The 10,083-nt window shown below is 39.7% G+C and overlaps 1 protein-coding gene across 1 annotated transcript; it reads left to right on the plus strand.

Annotated features, from left to right (window-relative positions):
• Positions 1–1,075: 1,075 nt before the first annotated feature.
• On the plus strand, positions 1,076–9,018 carry LOC109751429 (nicotinate phosphoribosyltransferase 2). Its single transcript, XM_020310321.4, has 15 exons — positions 1,076–1,408; positions 3,017–3,161; positions 3,476–3,595; positions 3,719–3,853; positions 3,965–4,026; positions 4,177–4,252; positions 4,800–4,901; positions 4,975–5,091; positions 5,926–5,984; positions 6,533–6,707; positions 6,946–7,080; positions 7,165–7,263; positions 7,485–7,593; positions 8,441–8,553; positions 8,673–9,018. Exons 1-15 carry the CDS (start codon positions 1,233–1,235, stop codon positions 8,748–8,750), a joined length of 1,701 nt encoding a protein of 566 aa, XP_020165910.1. The 5' UTR covers positions 1,076–1,232; the 3' UTR covers positions 8,751–9,018.
• Positions 9,019–10,083: the final 1,065 nt, after the last annotated feature.

Raw genomic sequence — 10,083 nt, forward strand, 5'->3', positions numbered from 1 at the left:
CCTTCTACTGCGTATACTTTGCATCACAAAAGGGCAGCCAGAAAAGGTGACACCCAGATTGCGTCCAAAAAGGCGTGGAGTAATCCGCCAAAAACAGAATGTGCTAGGGGTACGACTTCTGCTTTCGTCCTACAGTTACAGGAGAAACCCATTCCAGTCCAGGAACATCCTCCATGATGGTCTATTATTGATCTTTGGACGAAATTTCCCACGATCAAAACATTGTTGTACACCCAGATTCGTAGGAAAAATACAAGGAGCTTAAAAATGATCAAGTGCCATAGTTTGTGAAAGCTACAAAATTGATTGTGATGTTTTGGGTAATACATTGACAAATGACAATGATACGGAAGTTCAATGGTGAAAGCAACCGGTAAGAAGAGTGAAGGGTGACCCGTCGCAATTACTAACGATGTCATTTTCATAAACATTTTTTTCAAGCGTGTACAATGGTACAACGGTAATTCTTATGCTTGTAATTTACCGAGAATATTACTCCCTCCGATGCGCAGTTTTGAACTACTCCCTCCGTCCTTTAAAGAGTGTACTTCCAACTTTGTTGGAGGGTCAAACTATCTCAAAGTTTGACCGAGTTTGTGCAAAAATATATCAATGTTTGTGAAATCAAATAAGTATATGATGAAAGTATATTTTATCACGAATCTAATGCTACTAATTTGATGGCATAAATTTTGATGTATTATTATATAAACATGGTCAAATATAAAAAAGTTTGACTTTTCAAGAAAGTTGAAAGTACACTCTTTAAAGGACGGAGGGAGTAAGATCTTAATTCAAAACTGCGACCCTTATTTTGGATCGGAGGGAGTATTGACTAGATTTTTCTTAGTCTGCTTTGAAACAATTTTTTAGTAGTGCAAATGAACTAAATTCGACGAAATACTTGGGAATAATAAAATCTGAAAGAGCAAAACAAAGCTGATGAAAATTGATTTTACAAATCATCAAGCTTGTGAGGGCATATGTGACATTACCAACTTCCAATGGTACAACCTGTGAAACTTCCACCCCTATTATAAATACGTTGCCTGCTTCCAGTCAAACTTCCAAATTCCAAATCGGCCCCTGGCGTCTCCTCCTCCACCTCCTCCTTCCCCTCCCGGCCTCCAATTGTCCTCCTCCCGCCTCCCCTCCCCTCCCATCCCCTCCAAGCTTCCCACGCCACAGCCCAGAGAACCCTAGCGGAAGCCTTTGCTCTCCAGAGCCCAAGCATGGAGGCGACGGCGCCTAGCGTGGGCGCCGGCGCCAATGGTTCCCTGGCGGCGGCGGCGAGGGCGCAGGTGGGGCCGCCCACGAACCCCATGGCCACGGCGCTGCTCACCGATCAGTACCAGTTTTCCATGGCCTACGCCTACTGGAAGGCCGGCAAGCACGCAGACCATGCCGTGTAAGCACCCTTGCCTCCGCCTCGTGTCCTCCGCTTCGCGTATCTCTGGTTCGGTTGTGCCGATTGGATTGGATCGACGGGTGGTGTGATCTGGTGTCAGTTGGTGAGCTGGTTGGTTCCGGGTTAGGTTCGGGCTAATGAATTGGCGAGAGGTCTGATTTTTTGGGGCATACTTGGATTGTTCCTGCAATTCTGTCATTGCTGCGGCGAATAGTTTGGTTTCAATCTATGGGGTAGTTTGGCTTTTGTTCTCGTGCAATTCTGTCATTATTTGGTAGTTATTGGTTAACACAGCGCAGTTTTGTGCTTTCATGGTTTATTATTTGGTACTTCCTCCGTCCCATAATATAAGCTTTTTTTTTTACACTAGCTTGGCTGGCTAACTGGTACTCTGGTTTTGCTCTCGGAAGCCTGTCTTGCCTGTAATTTTGATCATTTTCCTTGTCAGTAGCTAAAAAAAAAGGCTGTAGGCTGGTTTTATTTTATTTTTCGAATTTTTACTCTTGCTGTGTGTGCCTGCGTAGTCTGGGGCTATACTATTTTCGAATTTTTGGTTGGTTCTTGATTGTTCAGCTATGCATTACTTTGGAAAGCCCTTCTCAATGTGCATTGTTTAATTAATCTCTTTATTATGTCAAAATTGTGAGTTAAACTGTCATTTATTGACTGGGCTTGCCATTGCTTTCATGTGGGTCCAGGTGTTCTTTTAGGATTTTTTTCCTCCATTGTTGTTTTAGTATGTGGCACCTCATGTGTGGATTCTAACATACAGGCGCATCTACTGTATTTATTACTCCCTCTGTCCCATAATATAAAATCGTTTTTCAAGCTAACATAGCTTGAAAAACGATCTTATATTGTGAGACGGAGGGAGTATGTCATTGTCGGTTCTCTAGAACTTTTAGTGTTGATCAATATTTTCTAATTGGTGATATGATTTACTCCGGGTGCAGAGGAAACAAATGCATAGGGACATCTGAATGATGTCACAAGGTTGAATGAACTAGAATTTTCAGTGTGAACATGGAGTATTTTCTAAATGGTGGTATAATGTACTACTCCTTGTGCAGAGGAAACAAATGGATGTGGACATTAATGATGTGACGTGGTTGAATGAACAATGAACTTTGGTACTTGATGAAACAAAGAGACTATTGGTTCTTGGGTTTCATATTTAACTATTCTTGCGAAGGAGGGACGGGGGTTGTATGTTATGCCAATTTTCAATTTTTTGAAAAGGGGAAAGCGACTGTTTTCGGACTTGGGGAAGTTACAAGAAGAGAAAAGTCTATGTAATTTTGTCATTGGCAGAATATTCGGGGGAGAGAGGCACTTCTGCATATAGCTTTGAACAACATGACACAAAAACTCAGAAGCTACCCAAAAATGTATGAAAATTGAGTTAAAAGAGAAAAGTTAGTGAAATTATTTTCTCTATGTTTGTATTGTCATATATATGCCTATGTGTCGTTTGCTTTATCCGAATGGGCTCACATGGTGTGCTTTGATGTCTGTTGAATCAATTTCAGTTAATATGGGCCTAAAATTTCAGCTAACAACCCAGACGTACTCAATTGCATGCTGATTTTGTTCCTTTTCATTTTGCAGGTTTGACCTGTACTTCAGGAAAAATCCATTTGGTGGAGAGTTTACTGTTTTTGCTGGTCTTGAAGAATGTATTAAGTTCATTGCAAACTTTAAGTTCACGGAAGATGAGATTTCTTTCCTGCAGTCAGTAATGCCAATGTGTGAGGTATCATCTGAACACCATATACATATATTATATACAATATTCTTTCTTTCTTCAAATGGTAAAATAGGTTCTTTGATTAGCTGCTAGGTTATGAATATACCTTTTGGTTGGTCCTGTGTATTGGCAGGCTGATTAGCATGGGCTACAAAAAGTCCAACTCAAATGCTAGATGTAAGAAAGTTTAACTTCAAACTTTGCGTGTTGTTTCTTGTATAAGCTATTCTTCACCCAACTTTTAGTATGCATATATGTAACACTCATTCGGTTATTTAATCTGAGAAACACTTATTTACTGATATAATTGCAATTTCTAGGATGCATTCTTTGATTATCTCCGGGGAATTGATTGCTCTGATGTGGAAGTGTACTCCATTCCTGAGGGCTCAGTAGTCTTTCCAAAAGTGCCCTTGATGAGAGTTGAGGGTCCAGTTGCTGTAAGTACAAAGCCCCTAACCAGCTGTTATGCATAATAATGTTAGTCACAAACTTTAGTTCTGAGCATTAACTAAAACTTGAATTTTTGCTATAGCAACTTACTCTTGTTATAAAATCATCAGGTGGTTCAACTACTTGAGACTCCATTTGTAAATCTCATCAATTATGCCTCTTTGGTAACCACGAATGCTGCGCGGCACCGTCATGTTGCTGGAAAGTCAAAGGTTCTAATGGAATTTGGTTTAAGACGAGCGCAGGTGTGATGATCTTCTATCCTTTCTGCACCATTATTTTAGCTTTAATTTATACAAATATTAGGTATTTCTACATGTGAAATCTGAATTGTAGCTTTGGATTTATGTTTGCAGGGGCCTGATGGCGCAATAAGTGCTTCAAAGTATTGTTTTATGGGAGGCTTTGATGCAACCAGGTGAGTTCTTTCACATCAATGGAAGATCATATGTTTGCTCTATTTCCTTGTATCGTTTCACTTCTCTTTTTCTCCTTAAACCAACCTTTTATCTCCCGAAAATGTTAGTGTTGCTATAGTGCACCATTGGTTAATTTTATTCTCTTGCAGTAATGTATTGGCAGGACATCTATTTGGCATACCACTCCGTGGAACACATTCTCATGCTTATGTCAGCTCATATATGGTTAGTAAAATACAATTCCTGTTATTGATGAACAAAAGCTCTTACATATGCAATAATGTGCTATCATTGGAGCACCTTACCGTGCCTCTGTTCATGCTGTAGTTTCATTAGTCAAACAATCTTCACTACATTGGTTGCTGAGCCCCATGTCGTATCAGCATTGAAGTTTGAATATTTGTTTTCTCGTCATACTAGCACTCAAATTATGATCCCGGTGACCATCTAGTTCATTCAATGAATGATATTGTTCAATCTTTATTTTTTTTACATAACCTGCATGTGCATGTTCTTTTTCTATTTTCCTAGCATACTAGTTTTTTTTACCATTCTCCTTGCTAGTTTGCATTTTTGTGGATAATTGGTGTCTTTGCTTGCTAATTAACATGGTACAATATTTCAAACATACAGATACAAATCATTTTTTGAACATATCAACCCTTCTCTCGTATCATCCTTACATATATCTGGCATTCTGAAAGTTTTTTTTTCTGGCATCCATTGTTATTTTCATCGATGGTTGATTTGGCAATTGCTTTAAATCTTCCAGAGCCTTGATGAGATCCCAGACAGGACCCTAAGGAACAAAGATGGTTCAAAAATCTGCAAGGATTTTGTTAGTTTAGTGAAAGAGTGGCTTTGCAAGATTCAGGTACAATTGCAGAACTTTGCTGTGCAGTTTTCGTTTGTTGCAGCATTCTTATGTTACTTTTTGTTGATTTCAGGCAGCAGATTCATTACGTAATGTATTTGGCGATACAAATCAAAGTGAGCTGGCTGCATTTGCATCATATGCGTTGGCTTTTCCAAGCAGCTTTCTAGCACTGGTGGACACATATGATGTGAGCTCTTAAGTTATTGCAGCCTGCAACTTTTTCCCTTGTTGTTCTGCTGTTATTCATGTCTGAATGAGGTCTGAAACTTAGCACATAATAGGTTTTTGCATTGCTCTTCTCAAGCTCCTTTGTTGGTATTTTCTTAAAAATTACTATGCTCTGTTATATCTCTGAGCTGTCTGGCTCTTGTATTTTAAAATAGAAGTTTATCCAACTTAGACATGGTTAGGATGTCAGCGCTGATATTTGGATTGATTTGTTGCACCTGAGGTCACCTGCACCCATTAGTTCACAAAAATTGAAAAGTGTGTTTCACATTTTTTTTAAATATAAAAAAATCTGAAAAAAATCCATGCATGTACATATGGTATTTACATAGTATGCAAATGTTCGTGAGAAAAATATGCCAATTTGTGTTCAGGAACCTTTTGTGTAGGGGATTTATTATTTCTCCAATCTCCACAGAGCACTAGAATGCATGTTTTGGCATCAAAATTGGCGGATACATGCTTCAATACTTATTGTATATATGTGATTTATTTCAAGAATTCTTAGAATGTCGACTTTTTTTAAGCCGGTAGCTCATGCTTCTAAGCTTAGCTTGAAGGTAGGACATCAGTCTGGCTTTACTCCAGGAAGGTGTAGTCAACTCTGTATTGATGTTTGTACAACTTTATCCTTGTTTTGTGTTGTCTGACAAATGATGACCATGCAAGTGCCGTATATGACCTATTCTCCCTCCTACCATTTGCATTCTTCACCTGTAACGTGTATATTATTAACTTATTTATGCTGTCCCTGCATTATCTGGAGCACAATCTCACATTCTTTTCTTTTTAGGTTATGCGAAGTGGGATTCCAAATTTCTGTGCGGTAGCTCTAGCACTCCATGACTTAGGGTATGTCAAACCTATTCTTGGGCACCTATTCCATGTGCATTGGGTTATCAGTATTGGAGCTTGGCATATCTTGAAAATTTGTATGTAATAGAGTAGCTAATGTAGGGAAAGGCTGCGTACAAAAGACCCAAAGTGGTCGGACCCTGCGCAAGCGGGAGCTAAGTGCACTTGGCTGCCCTTTAGAGTAGCAAAATTCAGAAAATCCCTTATCCAAGAAATTACGAATGAAGCTAAAGTTTATCAGAAACTCCATCCCAGTGATATCAAATTTAGGAGTGGTTTAATCTTACAACAACTTTTTGATTATATGCTTAAGCCCTCCCAAACAAGTTTCTGTCAGATTCACGTGTACTTGCAAAATAATCCATAATATCCCAGTACTCTTGATCCCCTCGTGCTATCTAAAGATGACATCTATTTGTTTTGGTCTTTAATGTTCTGTTTTTATAGTCTTGGAAAATGTTATAAATTACTTAATCGTGTGGTCATTGTTTTGGTAAAAAAAATCATTGAAACAATCAGTTTGGATAAATATATTTCTTTTGTAGGTACAAGGCATCTGGTATCAGATTAGACTCTGGTGATCTAGCCTATCTGTCTATTGAAACTCGAAAAGTTTTTCATGCAATAGAAAAGGAATTCAATATACCTGGTTTCGGGAAGATGGTCATTACTGCTAGTAATGACCTGAATGAGGAAACAATTGATGCTCTGAACAAGCAGGTAAAATGCTGTCTCATTATTGAGTGACCTGACATCTTACACCTCTCTCTAAGCACCTTGCATTGTACACAACCTTACAGCGAAGTGAGATGACAATACATCAAGAACTTCATGTCATGTACTTATGATGTTATATGCGTCTGTGTGTACTTCTGTGGCGCTAATGATCATGAACTACATAATTATTCTTTATTTTATTTTCATATGCACATGTGGTTACAAATTTTCATCTTTACAGGGTCATGAAGTTGATGCCTTTGGAATCGGAACTTATCTTGTAACGTGTTATTCCCAAGCTGCTCTTGGATGTGTCTTTAAGCTAGTTGAGATCAATAGTAGACCTCGTATCAAACTTTCCGAGGATGTGGCAAAAGTATGTTTGCTGTTTACACGCTGAAAAAGATTTGCATAATTTTACTTTCCTGATACTTAATGATGGTGTCATGTTATGTTCCAGGTCTCTATTCCATGCAAAAAGCGGTGTTTCAGATTGTATGGAAAAGAAGGCTATCCGTTGGTAGACATCATGATACGTGAAAGTGAACCATCACCAAAGGTAACAATGCACGTGTGTTCTCTATTCAGATGTGAGGTTCTATACTTGTGACACTATTGCCAATCATAATCTACCTTAGAATGGAGTATAGTGAGTCGATCATATGCTTCACATTGTTGTCATGCGACTGTCTTCACCTTTCATATCCTTTGTTGACTTCATCTATAGTGTCTTGTTCTTATTTATTTTTAACTGAACTTCACATCTTTGAAATATTCCAGGCAGGAGAGCGAATTCTTTGCCGCCACCCGTTCCTTGAATCCAAGAGGGCTTATGTTGTCCCCCAGCATGTTGAGGAGCTGCTACATTGCTACTGGCCTGGGAGTTCAGGTATGGACGTCTTATCATTTACAGTGATGAGTTTTCTTCGAAAAACCTCAAAAGGGCAGGAGCTCTGCAATTCACTATAGAAGAAAGACCTGCCACTTAATTTTGGGAAAACCATTATAAATGCTGGGTCTTGTAATGGAATCGGCCAAACTCACAAAGTTTGCATTCAGGTTACCACTGAAATAAAAGAACAAGGCAACTGCAGTTGGCTTGCCTGCACTCATGCATCCAACAACAGGCAACACAAATACCAGGGGCAGCCTTGCCACAGTTGACGTCCAACTGGACAACACCACCAGCCACATCCCCACTACTCCTAACATGTCCGTATCTAGTTATTTCTTGCAGCAACTTTGTCCACCATGGCTAATTCGGAAAGTGGTTGCGGAATGAGTAATTAGGATCACTATACGTTGGCTAATTCGGAAAGTGGTTGCCGAACGAGTAATTAGGATCACTATACGATGGGGTCGTTTTGTTGCATAACAGCCATTCAAATCACGAAATCTGTTAAAAAGAAAGGAGGTGGCATGAAAGGCTCACCTGAACCAGTTATCTTGTACTAGTATTTTCTAGTGCTCTGTGGTGTTGATATTTCCTAGACTTGATGTAGAAAGATCAACCACCTCTTAGTGTTGCATCGTCCAACCCTGAGTGGTGGAAGGCTAGCTATTTGGATTAGCGCCTGCTTCTTAATGCAAAGACGTGCTTCCATGCACGGTGGAGAAAATGGACACTGGAGCTGGTGATTGCAAAAGTGGAACAAGCCTGTTAAACTGTGGACCGTAGTAGTATTGTCACAGTGGATTAAACATGAATTATATGTGTACATCTGTGTTGTGTGCAGATAAACCTAGAGCAGAGCTGCCCCCGCTGCTGAAGATCAGAAGCCGCTGTATGCAACAGCTCGAAAAACTTCGACCGGATCACATCAGACGGCTAAATCCGACACCTTACAAGGTTGCGATTTTGAAATCTTCATTTAATTACATTTGTTTGTTTCTTACCATATCACTTGAGTCGTAACTTTGGTCTTTCACAAAAAGAGTCGTAACTTCAATCTTCCTGACTTGGAGCAGGTGAGTGTGAGTGCAAAGCTGTACGAGTTCATCCATTACCTATGGCTGAACGAGGCGCCAGTAGGCGAATTACAGTAGATGGCTGCACAAGTTGTTGTAGCAATTGCAATACGTTATACTACGTCAAAGAAAGTTAGAGCTCTGTTGTTGTACAACATGGCGATCCATCAGCTCAATAGCCCCATCTCGTAGAATTTCATTCTTGATCTCCAATTTCCATTTGTACAAATTCATTGCCAGTATAAAGGCAGGCACATCAGTTTACTACCCCTTGGCTGGTGGAATACTATATGTATGAGGTGTTATGGAATTAATGTATTAAAGAATAAGAATCAGTTGAGAGGAACATGGTTGTTGCTTTGCAACACGCACCGACACATTTGCTGGTTGAAAACACAACGAGAGTGTAGCGAGGCTGAAAATTGAGGTACACAATGTGTCGGCTCTACTTTTGATCTTGCTTGGCTTATTTATGCGAGGCTACCTGCAGATGAATACAAAGGACGCACTCAAACAGCGAGCAGAAAAGGACGTGCTTTCCAACTACCGCTGTACTCTGTATTACACAATGTAGTAAGCTGAACAGATTGGATTGGTTGATGATGGCGATTGTCATTGTTTTACTAAATAAATGACTCTTTTGATTAGAAAAAAATAACTCCACAGAATTCTATACTGCGTGAGGGCAGTCTGGAGTAGTAGATCTCGAGTTGAGCATCACCATTTCCACTCTTACGCACGGTGGCAACTCCTTGTGACAGGGTGACCTCGTGTAGGCATCACCAAGCCTTGTTGAAAACAATATTACAAACAAAGAAGCCTTGTTTTTTTTGATAATCAATACCATGATATATTTATAGTAGCAAATTGTACATGGTAGAGATACGTGAGCTGACTACATCGATTACAAAATAAAGTCTAAAAGAAACAAGCAAATCTTCAAGATCTTAAACTCTTCCTTCCAGAAGACAGCCGTAGGAACATAACAAAAGAATCAAACCATAGACCTGTAAATACCAACGAGGGTTCTCCCATTGTTTTAATTTGAGCCGCAATGCCAAGGCTGCGATGCACGCACGTCGCCATTAAAGTAATTAACCAATATTAGCAAGAGTACCAACACCAGTATTCCAGGGATAAAAAACAGAACAACCAGGTTGACGTCGCTGGGAGCCGAGAGTACGAATCACCATTGTTGAGGACGTAGCAGTCGGGACAGATATTGCGAGAACAATCCTCCTCACGGCGACCATGAGAAAAAGAATCTAAAACTGATCTGGCGAAGCAAGATCTGAAGGACCATACCTAGACAAATTTAATCTTCCAACACCACCATTGACGTCAGGAAAAAGATCTCGTCATCGAACGAAGGGATGAAGATTATTTATTGTAGACGATGCCATCTCCAACG

This window comes from Aegilops tauschii, chromosome 2, assembly GCF_002575655.3.
Source record: "Aegilops tauschii subsp. strangulata cultivar AL8/78 chromosome 2, Aet v6.0, whole genome shotgun sequence".
In the NCBI taxonomy this organism is placed as follows: Eukaryota; Viridiplantae; Streptophyta; class Magnoliopsida; order Poales; family Poaceae; genus Aegilops; species Aegilops tauschii.

Excerpts from the sequence above, each read along its gene's own strand:
- LOC109751429 (XM_020310321.4), top strand. The coding sequence starts at position 1,233 with ATGGAGGCGACGGCGCCTAGCGTGGGCGCCGGCGCCAATGGTTCCCTG. Across the intron at positions 3,854-3,964 it reads TTGGTTTAAGACGAGCGCAG|GGGCCTGATGGCGCAATAAG; the intron begins GTGTGATGATCT and ends TTATGTTTGCAG. Across the intron at positions 5,985-6,532 it reads CTAGCACTCCATGACTTAGG|GTACAAGGCATCTGGTATCA; the intron begins GTATGTCAAACC and ends TTTCTTTTGTAG.